At 40.3% G+C, this 12,576-nt stretch overlaps 1 protein-coding gene across 6 annotated transcripts in view; it reads left to right on the forward strand.

The window, feature by feature from the left end:
- Positions 1 to 12,576, forward strand: part of SLC25A21 (solute carrier family 25 member 21) — a 478,694-nt gene that overhangs the window by 437,348 nt on the left and 28,770 nt on the right. For all 6 annotated transcript variants that reach the window (XM_057720563.1, XM_057720567.1, XM_057720564.1 and 3 more), the window contains one exon: positions 11,565 to 11,729. In XM_057720563.1, the coding sequence (XP_057576546.1) occupies positions 11,565 to 11,729 (165 nt within the window). The remainder of the gene's footprint in view (positions 1 to 11,564; positions 11,730 to 12,576) is intronic.

Below are 12,576 nucleotides of genomic sequence, written 5' to 3' on the forward strand. Positions count from 1 at the left end.
TTTTGTCGAGGACCCATTAACTCTAAAGCCTTCGTCCATTGACTAGCACCTCCTCTTATCCAACAAGGGATACCCTGTTGTTAACCTGTACCTGTGTTGAATTAATCCAAATATTAGGTGTGCTCACTTCAACATGTGTAAGGCCAAGAGTAATGATTGCTTTCTTCACTCTGAGGCTTTGTAGGTTGTCAAGAAGTATGGGGGGAGGGGGGCGGGAGTGGTGAGGGGAGGAGAGGAGGAGGAAGAGAAAGGGAGGAAAAAAGGAATTAATTTAGTGCCTGGTGCATTTAAAGATTATGCTTCCTTTTCTAAGAAAAAGGTTTGAATTCAGGTATAAAAGTAATGCATATTTATGATAGAAAATACCCAAAAACCCATATATTTGTATATACACGTAAGGGTACAAATGTATTAAAAATGGGCTAAACTCTCAAGCAGTGCCGTCCAACAGAAATATAATGTGTGCCACAGTTTTTTCTAGTACCTATATGTAAAAAGGTAAAAAGAAACGAAATTAATATTATATATTATTTAACCCAGTATATCCAAAATATTATCATTTCAAAATGTAATCAATATACAAATTATATGAGATATTTTACACTCTTTTTTCATACTGAATATTTAAGACTAGTGTGTATTTTATGCTTACAAGCACATTCCAGTTTGAACTAGGACATTTTGAGCACTCGGTAGCTGTGTGTAGATGGGGATGTCCTTATAGGACCGTGCAGGGCTGGAGGAATTCATACAAAGTTCTCACTGTGCCTGCCTCTGGAAAGGAGACTGGAAGCGGTGAGAGGAAGATAAGAGTTTAAGGGCAGAGCTTGGCGTGTTTGAGAATGCATTCAGTGTCATCTGCGTACATCTACTTTAGAAAGTAACACTTGCTCATTGTAGAAAATTTAGAAAATACAGAATCGTATAAAGAAAAGCAAGTAATCCAAAAGAAATGTTCTAATGGCTCTGCTGGGTCAAACCCACTTCAGGGAGAATCTTTTCAGCCAATTCATGTGGGAATGACTTGCTGGCCCATCTTAGGACTCAGCCTTGCATAATTCAGGTTCCAGTACTTCATTTATAGTAGCAGAAACCCCTATTTTTTCCAGCTCTATAATTTCTTAAAACATTTAAACCTTATGTGCAACTTTTCAAAGAACATATATAGACAAAGCTGTCTAGAACAGAAAGGCAATTGGTTTGGGGAGAGAAAACCCATAAGGGTTTGAGGAGACATGTACCCATCAAGCTCTTTACATTTCCTAACAGGATGACCTTGAACAAGTCACTTGCATTTCCCTCTGTGGTGAAATGATGGTGATCAGTCCAACTACATTACAACAGGGTATTTCTGTAAGTAGGTAGAAACACAAGCCCTGCAGGGCCATCTAAGTTATTGACTGTGTGGCAGCCTCCTGCTTCCTACTCTGACCACAGCCCAGTTTCCTCTTTTGTTAGGGAAAAAGAATAGTGATGGCCACATCGAATGGTGTAATAGGGTTAGCTGAGACCTGCATATAAAGCTGTCAGTACAGCCTGTCATGTAGTGATGGTTTGATGTGTTAGTAGTTATTGTTATAACCTGCTTTTTATGAGAATTTAAATGTGATAATATACACAAAGGTCTTAACACAGAGCCTGGTACATGGTAGGCACTCCACCAATGATAACTATTTCTAGACGCAAACTTATCTTATAACTCCCTAACGTTAACTAGAGACATCTATCTTGAGATATTGCCTCAATGAATACCAAACAGTCACAGCTGAATCCACTTGTGGGCTCAAAAACAGCTTACCGAACGATGGGTCACCTTAGGTCATTCCCAACTGCCAGTGCAATCCATTCAGCCTGAGTTCTTTATCGGGGCTTGTGGGCTGGCAGCCTAGTTACAGTACCTATTGACACGGTCTTTAAACTCAGATGCAGGTCTATTATCTAAAACAGTAGTAATTGGAAATCCGTTTGCTGTAAATAACTTGCATATAGCAGCAGCAGTTCAAGAGGAAACTAAAAACGTTTGAAGCCACTTTGGAAAGAGTTCTACCACAATCAAGATGTTCTCTCTCCAGAAGAGTCATATAAGATGAACATGGATTCTTGATCAAGCCTTGCGTGGTCACTTCACCTGAAGGTTGTGAGCTAAGCTCATTTTCAGCCTTTTCAGTCAATTACAGCTACCAGCTGTGGTGAAACACTAAATGGATGGGCTGCACACAGAATGGCCAGATGGCTTGACAACACCTTTACGAAAAGCAGAGCAGTTTCCCCGGAGGCTCATTTTGCAGGGAGATTACTCGCTGTTCCACCAACAGTGTGAGCTTCTCAGGCCGAAGGTCTGCAGCTCAGCCTTTCTACCTTCCTGCCTTAGATTTGAACCACCATGGATTTGGACACAGTAATTGTGAATTTTCCTATTTCGTCAGTCTGAGGAGGTGAGTTCACATGGTCCTTTAATCATGAAAACTTCCCAAGAAGTTGTCTGTAGTGGAAGACAGCCTAGGGTAACGGTAGTCACTATTACTCTTAATGTTGTACTTAAAGTCTTGTAGGCAATGGTAGAGTGATAAAGACGGAGCAAAAGAACAAGGTGGTCCCAGGTGCACAGAGCATGGTCTAGAAGGCGGTTGTGGGACGTAGGTAGATGTCCACTTGGCCCTGTGGGGAGGGCATGGCTGGCAAAGGGCCAGAATGAGGCCATCTGAAGCATGGGGTCCAGGAAAGGCACCCCTGTAGCTGGGGCCCAAGGGCAGTACTGGCTGAGAGCAGAGGCTGAGTGTGCTGTGTTCTTGGAGCCCTCAGTGAAATTCCTGACAGGATTTCCCAGGAACGGCAGGTACCCTGCTGGCTCCAGCTGCCTGTGTTCTCCCCTCTGTGGTCTAGGGCTGATTTTCTAGCCAGTCAGAGGTATGTTATCCATAAAATATGCCTTCCCACCCAGTTAGCCCTAAACTATGCTAGAAATTTAAAGGAAATTGTGGTTAATTTGGTTCCTGATACTTCGCTCATATCCTTCCAGCTTCTGTATAAAGTATTTCAATAGGTGTATTTGTCTTGCCTCCACTTTTAAAATGACCACCATATCAGTCAAAGACTATAATCCCTGCCACACTTCCTTCAATTTCAATACCAGAATCTTGGCCAGCATCTTAAAATTCACAGTGAATAGGGAAAACCGGTCTCTAATTTAAATATGCTTGACCGTCTGTGGGGAACAAAGTAATCACTGCTTTGCCATGCTCTGGTTTGGTTCCGTGGGTGTAAAAACATGTTCAGATAAAATCGGGATAGACCCACATTTCCCCCCATCCTTCAAACTAAACCCAAGCAAAGTGTTGTTCTGGTTTGTAGTCTTTTTTGGCTTAGGACTAGGCTTGCCTGAGGATTTCTCTATTGGAGATGGTTTGTATACCCAGTCTTGCCAGAAGTGTGACTTTGTAGCTTGTTGTCCTTATAAGACCCTGCTGCCTTCTAACTGGGTGCATCATTTTTTTCTGTACACTTATAAGAATGAGAAGTCCCCTGTCAGTTATCCTAAGCCAAGTGGTGTTTGGCTGGCATGCTCTGCTAGCCTGGAAAATGTGAATTTCTCCCTAGGAGCAAAATCTTGTATGAATTGTTTCCCAGTTTTTCTCTCCACTTTGAAATCTACTTCAAAGTTATTATTTGGCTAACGGGTTATGTTTTCCTTCCCTTGAGGTCTATAGGATTTGCCTCTGATGTGTGGATGGGGCACAGGTTTTCTTTCTACTCTGTCATGAACATAATCATTCTCACCCCTAAATATGAAACTAAACCTTTAGGAAATTGCAAAATCCTGTTTCACCTCTATTTAGTCTTTAAAGATGTTCAGCCCAAGAAAGGAATAGTCTTCCACCTCTGCTTTATGATTACAAATTTAAGAATCAATGAACTGATAGCAAATGTGTCATCTTTAAAGACAGGGATTAGGGACATTCTAGGTGGTGCAGTGGTTAAGGATCTGCCTGCCAATGCAGGGGACATGAGTTCGATCCTGCTCCAGGAAGATCCCACATGCCGCGGGGCAACTAAGCATCCCTCTCAAGAAAGACAGAAGTTGAGTTATATAGAGAGTGAATGTGTGGCTCTGATTTCAGATGGTGTGAGAAGCCAGCTTCAAGGGTATGTCAACATTCATGATGATGTATTAAGTTCAGATTTTTCCTGCATTACTGTGTGAAACTGCCTGGAAGCTGTTCAGTACATAAATTATTTCTTTCCAGTCAATGATTCTTGTGGGCAGAAAAGTGAATTATGTATATGAATCCATTCCTATAGTTATCTCTCAACAATACCTAAGGCAGCAGCCAAGTTGCCCCTCCATTATCATTTACAGAAAATAGACTTCAGTCTTCCACTCAGCTGTGCCAGGAACCCTAGATGTTTGATTTCAAAATTGAGACTTTGAAGTAATGATAATAGCTACCATTTACAGAACATCCACTATATGCCAGATACTGTGCAAGATGCCTTACATGTTTTTTTCTTTATTTGATTTTTTTAGCTTTATATCATTTTGAAAATTACACAAGTAATCTTGATATTACCAATCAAGTAATACAGAGCTATGTAAAGAAAAAAATAATCGGTGATTGAGGCCACCACCGCCCTGCAATCCCATCGCTCTGGTAACCGCTGTGCTCGTTCCGCCTTTCCCAGCGCCTGGTATCTCGTGTCCCGTTATCCCTATAAGGTTGGTGGCTTTATCTCTATGTTATGGATAGGGGAAATAAAGCCGAATGCAACTGTTAGCTCTAAGGAACTGAGCATTAACATAGAGGTCTGTTTCTAGAAACCACACTGTTTTCATTGGGATAAAGAAATGTGGGTAATGAAGACACTTAAGGGAAAATTCATAAGCGTTTCTGGGACCGCGAAGGAGCAAAGGCTCCTTCCGTGTGGCCGGTCCCCTCTGAGCAGTCACCCCGTGTCCACAGTGTGTTCACCTGCCCCCCTGCTCTGCCAGCAGTGCCAGGGCAAAGCACAGGGTCAGCGTCTCGTCACCCGGAGGCCCCGTGTTCCTCCAGACAGTGGTTGGGCAGCAACTTGGTGTTGACGTAGCTTTGTGGCTCCGCATCTGGAAGAGTTTGTTTAAAGCAAATTATTTTCCACTCAAAGATTGTTTAAAAATAGGCCTGCTCATCAAATGTAAATTCTAGAAAGAATATAATTATAGTTTGGATGTCTTTTTGTCCCTAATCATGCTTTAGTAAAGTAAACTGCAATGACGAATTCATGAAATACCTGTCTAAGCTAAGAGATGTGTAACTGTGGGATTTTGAGCCTGACTCCTCCTCTTTCACTTACATTTTGTTCTCAAATAAAAGGAAGAGTTTTTTTCTTTTCTTTACTTTTTTTCACATTTATGAAAATGCTTCAAGACTTCGAGGAAAGAAGAGCTTTAAGTGATCTTCTATCTCCTAATGAGCAAGGATATTTTCCTAACTCGGTATAGCAACTGGATCTCCTCTTTTTTAACAAAGTAGTATTTTTGTTAAGGCCCAGATATGGACACTCACTTCATTGTACAAAAGTCTCACCCGGTTTGCTTTCCAGTCATGTGATAAAATCCGGCACAACACCCTTATTCCATTGGTTCTAAAATGCACCCGACTCTTGAGGACATGGCAGGTGGGGGAAGCTGGGACGAAGTGAGAGAGTAGCACAGACATATCTACACTACCAAATGCAAAATAGATGGCTAGTGGGAAGCAGCTGCATAACACAGGGAGATCAACTTGATGCTTGGTGGTGACCTAGAGGGATGGGACAGGGAGGTGGGGAGGGAGACCCCACAGGGAGGGGACATGGGGATATATGTGTAAATACTGCCAGTTCACTTTGTTGTACAGCAGAAACTGCACAACTTGTAAAACAATTATACTCCAATAACGATCTGAGGAAAATAAATAAATAGATAAAAATAAAATAAAATGCACCCAAGTTCCCCTTGCCATGGGACGCAAGTAAAGGGGCACATGTGGTGCGTGCCCTCTTTGGACATGGTGTGCCTGAAGCTCTTCTCTTGCTTTAGAGAGGGAGGAAATCCACGGACACACACACTGCGCCGGTGCCTACTGGCCATGCTCTGATAGCTATTTACCCAAGGAACAATGCCTAAAACCTCTGTCCGTGATCTCACAAGGTAATCAGAGCCAGCTATGGTCAGTAGTTGGATGGAAGAACTCCAGAAGAAATAGCTCAGGCTGCCATAAGTCATCTCAGTGATTTGTTGGTAATTCTGGGCTCTCAGAGAGTAAGGTGCCTGGGAGCATGGTGGAGGCAACGATCTTCTCTTTTACTTAAGCCTCTTAAGGACTTTTAATTTTTTAAAGAATTTTTTATTGAGGTATATTGATTTGTAATATTATATATATTTCAGATAGGCAGCATGGTGATTTAGTATTTTTACAGTTTATATTCCATTAAAAGTTATTACAAGATAATTCCCTGTGCTGTACAACAGGGCTCCCCAGCCTGCAGGCCGCGGACTGGTAGCAGCCTGTGGCCCGTTAGGAGCCAGGCCACACAGCAGGAGGTGAGCGGCAGGCGAGTGAGCAGAGTTTCATCTGCCTGCCTCATCTCTCCGCGTGGCTCGCGTTATTGCCTGAACCATCCTTCGCACTCCCCACCCCCACTTGTGGAAAAACTGTCTTCCACGAAGCCAGTCCCTGGTGCCAAAAAGGTTGGGGACAGCTGCTATACAATATATCCTTGTTGCTTGTGTGTTTTATATGTAGTAGTTTATGTCTCTTAATCCCATACCCCTAATGCGCCCCTCCTGCTTCCCTCTCCCCACTGGTACCCACTGGTTTGTTTCCTATATCTGTGAGTCTGTTTCTGTTTTGTTATATACATCCATTTGTATTATTTTTTAAATTCTACATGCAAGTAATATCCTACCGTATTTTTCTTTCTCTGACTTATTTCACTAAGCATGATAATTTCTAGGTCCATCTACGTTGCTGCAAATGGCAGAATTTCATTCTTTTTCATGGTTGAGTAATAGTCCATTGTGTATATATAGCACATCTTTTTTTTTTAATTGAGGTATAGTTGATGCACAATATAAATTATAGGTATACAACATAGTGATTCACAATTTTTAAAGGTTATACTGCATTTATAGTTGTTAAATATTGACTGTATTCCCCGTGCTGTACAATATATCCTTGTAGCTTATTTACTTTATACATAATAGTTTGTACGTCTTAATCTTCTTGCCCCTCTATCTTGCCCCTCTCCCTTTCCCTCTCCCCACTGGTAACCACTAGATTGTTCTCCGTATGAGTCTGTTTCATTTCTGCTATATTCACTATTTTGCTCTATTTTTTAGAGTCCACATATCAGTGATATCAATTTTTGTTTTTTTGGCTGGGTATTATTCCATTGTGTATATAAAAAACATCTTCTTTATGCGTTCATCTGTGGATGGACACTTAGGTTGCTTCTATCTTGGCAATTGTAAGTAATGCTGCTATGTACATGGGGTGCATGTATCTCTTCAAATGTATGTTTTCGTTTTTCTCAGATATATACCCAGGAGTGGAATTGCTGGGTCATATGGTAGTTCAATTTTTAGTTTTTTGAGAAACATCCATACTGTTTTCCATAGTGGCTACGCCAATTTACATTCCCCCAACAGTGTATGAGGGTTCCTTTTTTCCACATCCTCTCCAACATTTGTTAGCTGTGTTCTTTCTAATATTAGCCATTCTGACAGGTGTGAGGTGATTTCTCATTGTATACCACATCTTCTTTATCCATTAGTCTGTTGATGGATACGGGTTGTTTCCATATCTTGGCTATTATAAATAGTGCTGCTATCTGTGAACACTGGAGTACGTGTAACTTTTCAGTTTTTTTTTTTTTTTTTTTTCAGATATATGCCCAGGAATGGAATTGCTGGGTCATATGGTAGTTCTATTTTTAGTTTTTTGAGGAACCTCCATACTGTTTTCCAGAGTGGCGGCACCAATTACAGAAATTCAATTTCATGTTTCATGATCATTGTAGATATTCTCATGCGTGGGTATAAAATTTTTCAGTATTATATCTCTCCAAATAAAAAGCAAAGCAAAAATATTTTTATGTTTCTCAAATACAAGCAAAGTACTGTCCTAGATAGTTAACACAGTGCACCTAGTAGGGCTCAACAGGTGTTTGTTGACTAAATGGATGCATGAAAGAACACAGAGTTCCCAGAATTAGCAGCTGGCAATAGCTGACATCAGAGTTAAAGCAGACTTTGAGCTCCTTCGAATGGAAACACTTCTGGCAGGCACCAGCGAACGGAAGATTTTTCTCAACTAATGTGGAGAGCAGTGTGATAGTGCAACGTTAGCTACCATCTGACCCACCTCTTCTTCCGTGCGTGCGGCTCTGGTGCAGCCAGTGAGAGGTGTATCTAGGAAAGTTAGCGTGCAGTTTGGCCCACAGCTGGTAACTGAATATGAAAACTGGAGTGAATCTGAATATTGGAAGGGAACTGAGCTGGTGGGCGACCTGCTGGGTTGGATAGTATTGGAATCATTTGGCTGATGATGCTAATCCGTCGCCCTTTTGTTTTGAAACAGAAGCCCAGTAATCAAATAAGTTTAGTAAAATCCCTTGTGTTTACAGAGATCTAGTCAAAATGCTTCTGTATTTTCCTATTTAAGCATCCTAGTGGAAGTCATGTTTTGCCTTTCTAATGAAATATTTGCTTACATGTGTGTGATACAATGTCACTGAATGAAGCAAAAAGGACACTTCTCATACTTATGGGAATTAGAGTTTAGGTTTCTCTTTATCACAAGACTGCAAGTTGCCAGAAATATATATTTGTATTTATCTGTTACCTATATCAGTTGGATTATCAAACTCTGAAAATCTTACAGCATATGTATAAGAAGAATGAGTTGACAAGGGTGAGAGCACCACTGGATGAGAAGTAGAACTCTGCTTTAGCCATTAACCAGTACTTTCCCCTTAGGGATATTATGTAATCCTTTTCCTCACCTGTAAAATGAGGAAAATACACCTGCTACCCATCTTACAGGTTGTTGGGAGAGGCATCAGATAAGTTAGGATGCAGAACCATGCGGAGTGTAGCAGTATGAACTTAGAGTCTGAGGGGCCTCAGTTTGAGCTCTGGACCTTCTACTATGTGATCTTGAGCAAGTAATTTAACTTTAGTTTCCTCATCTGTCAGGTGGGGTTGATGATAATACCCATCCCATACACTCATTGAGAGCATTAAATAATATATGTAAAGTACCAAGCATCTATGATAATGGCTAACATTGATGAGCACTTCCTGTGTCCCAGGTACCTGGTAACATGCATGTATATGCTCTGCAGGGTGTAAATAAACTGTGTCAGGTGGAGGCCTGGTTAGTGTGCTTTTCCTTTCCCAACCTTTGCTCCTGTGTGGTGGCCTTGCTCCTACAGTCCATAGACCTGTCAAGTGGAGAGTTCTTACTGAGGATACTTACCAAGCGATAGGAAAGAGACCAATTTATAGGATCAGCTCCTTCGAGGGGAAAGCCCTGGAGTGAGGACCTATCCCTGGAAGGAGATCTCTAGCGCAGGAGTTGGATATGGTTGGGTCTCAGAGGAAGCAGACTGATGATCTTGCACCCTGGATGCATTTCTGTAGGACTTTGTCACAAGGGTCTAGGGCTCTGGGAAAAGGAAACGACAGCCAGAAGGAATGAGCAGGAAGGGGCTAGTTGTGCATGTCCTTCCTCCCCCTCAAATCAGCGCCACCCTTTGATTGTCATTGCCTTCAACTACCAAAGACATAACACTGTTATTTTACTATTATAACTAGTTTTATCATCATAATTGCCATTATTATTAACAGCTAATGTATAGTAAATGCTTACATAGGGCAAAGTTCTGTTAGTCATTCTGGACCCAGGCAGCCTCACCTCTACCCTGTTTCTTTCATCCCCAGGGGAGCTGCCTCCTTTCCTTGCTTCTGCCCTCTAGGCTTCCTTCCTCAGAACAAGAGAACAGTGCCTGGGAGTTTGTCCAGCACTTTCAGAGTCTTTCCAACAGAAATGAACTGCTGCTCAGCTTGTCCTCAAGACTCTTTTGGAAACCAAAATAAATACTTTGGGTTGATAGTCAATGTGCCAGAACACAAACAAACAAACAAAAATCCCATTTTGTAGCAGAGAAAGTGAACTTTAACCTCCTGAGAATTTTTGGTTTTCCTATATGAAATGTCTTTTATTGTTTTAAGATACATTCCCATGTGTTTTTTTCATGTCACAAAAAAAGGGTTTTCTTGGGATTCATATAATTTATTGTAATTAATCCTCTTAGATGAAAAGATGAAGTTGAGTGTAGAATTAGAGCTAGAGTTGTTAAAACATATATCAGTAAAAGCTATAGGATTTACTCTATAAACAAGCTCATTTAAATGTACCAGGTTAATTACATAGCTACAAATACAAGTTGGATGAAAAGCCTTGATTGGATTTGTTCTGTTCTGTTCTGCTGACACAGCCTTAACTGCACATGATAAGAAAACACTTTTAGTCAGTAAGTGCATCAGACTGCCATGACCACTCCAGCAACCTGCTCCAGTGAAATTTCAAACAAATGTCATGTCAGTGCTTGCCTTATGGGAAAAAAAATTAAATGCTGAACATTTCCCCTTATTTACTATTCAGTATTCAAAACTTAAGAGGGAGAGATATCCTTCGTGCTGTACCTCCAAAAAGGAAACAGTCACTCAACCTTATTTAAAAACCCACATGAATTGTTGTAATTGTATTGTAATGAATTATAAACCTCAAGGCAAACTACAGTGATTTCTTTAGCAAGTTGCAAAAGTAGCACAGACTGGATTCCAGCAGTCAAGGTATTTCAACCTTGGGTAATCAATCAAAGGGCTGGAAAGAAGTAAATTAAAGGTAACCCAGTACACTCAACACCATTGATTTATCATTTATCACAGCAAGTGTTACACACACTGATTGCCCCCTTTCTTGAGGAAGTCTACAATCAACTGCTATTTATCCATGGCCGATTTCTAACCTAACCCCAGTTTAAACTATTGAGGCAATGGAATCAAGGCTAATTATAACATTCGCTTTAGAAAACCATAATTAGAAAGGTAAATATGCTGGATTTAGGAGCCAAATATACATTCCTTTTGGATTATACACAGTTATTGATTACCAGAATGGATTACTAGTTTATCTATATGGTTAATCCCCTCCATTAGTGTGGATGATCCAAAATTGGATGCAACTATTGACATGTTGAAAATGATGATAGTTATTACATGACAGTAGTTTCACTAATTCTGCCAAAGATATTTTTTCTTTGCCTACAGTCTCCCCTTTACGGCCTGTTGTTATGCATGCAATTTTGTTTACTTTGGGGTGTTCCTAATTTTAAAAAGCATGAATCTAGGCATGATTATTCATGTTTGGGGGGGAAAATGTTCCTAATAATTCTGGGCTTGAAGGGAAGCTAAAATGGTAATTTATTCTGCTGCACAGTCCCAAAGATGACCTTTCTGGCTTTGCTCCTCTCTCCTGCAGCAACCATCCACCATGAGTTATGCAAGACACATCATTAAGAAGGAAGGCTTGGGACTCCAGGGCCTCAACAAAGGATTTACAGCAACTTTGGGACGTCATGGAGTTTTCAACATGGTTTATTTTGGCTTCTACTACAATGTCAAAAACATTATTCCTGTCAATAAGGTAACTATTTAATAGATTAAAATCCTGGAAGAAAAATCCTATCAATATGATAGCTACATTTGTAAAGTATTTATCCTTCCAAGTCACTGTGCTGAACTCTTACATCTGTTATCTAATTTGATCCTCACATCTGCCTTGTTCATTGAGTATTGTTATCTTTGTTTTGAATTCAGAAGCTAAGGCTCAGATCAAGGAAATTGCCCAGAGTCACATAATAGACAAGATCGGGCGCCTTCAGGGTGGTATGGCCGTAGACGAGTCACATAATAGAGAGCAAAGCAGAGCCTTGAGCCCAAGTCTGACGCCAAAACTCATCTTCTTGAAGAATGCACCATTATACCTGAGTGCTTCACTTTTGTAGGAATAAGAATTTCTAGAAACTGTTATTACTTAATTTCTATCTCAGAAGCATAACTTTCTCAAGAAAGTTGAAATTTTCAGTCTAAATAAATTTTGAGTTCATGAGGGAAAATTATCAGCCTAAAATTTAAATTTTACCTAGATAGTAATTTTTAAATTCACCTAATTAGTGTAAGTAGTAAATCAGCTCTTCTAGGATCATTCACTTTTGATGTAAAATAATAATAATAAACTTTAATGGTAACTTGCAGATGTCAGCAGCTTTTCAACTTTGGCAAGATAAAAGTAACACGATGTGTTTTCAAATGAGCATCTTTTACTAGAGCATCATAGACTTTTCTCCCACCATCATATTGCTTGCCTACAATCAAAATTGCAATTCTGAAAGCACTACCTGGGGAAACATTTTTCACATGCAGGTAGTTTCCCACAGGGGTTAAGTTTTTCATTTTTCTTAGTACAAAAGTATTGAAGAACTGTTAATAAA

Source organism: Hippopotamus amphibius, chromosome 2, assembly GCF_030028045.1.
Source record: "Hippopotamus amphibius kiboko isolate mHipAmp2 chromosome 2, mHipAmp2.hap2, whole genome shotgun sequence".
In the NCBI taxonomy this organism is placed as follows: domain Eukaryota; kingdom Metazoa; phylum Chordata; class Mammalia; order Artiodactyla; family Hippopotamidae; genus Hippopotamus; species Hippopotamus amphibius.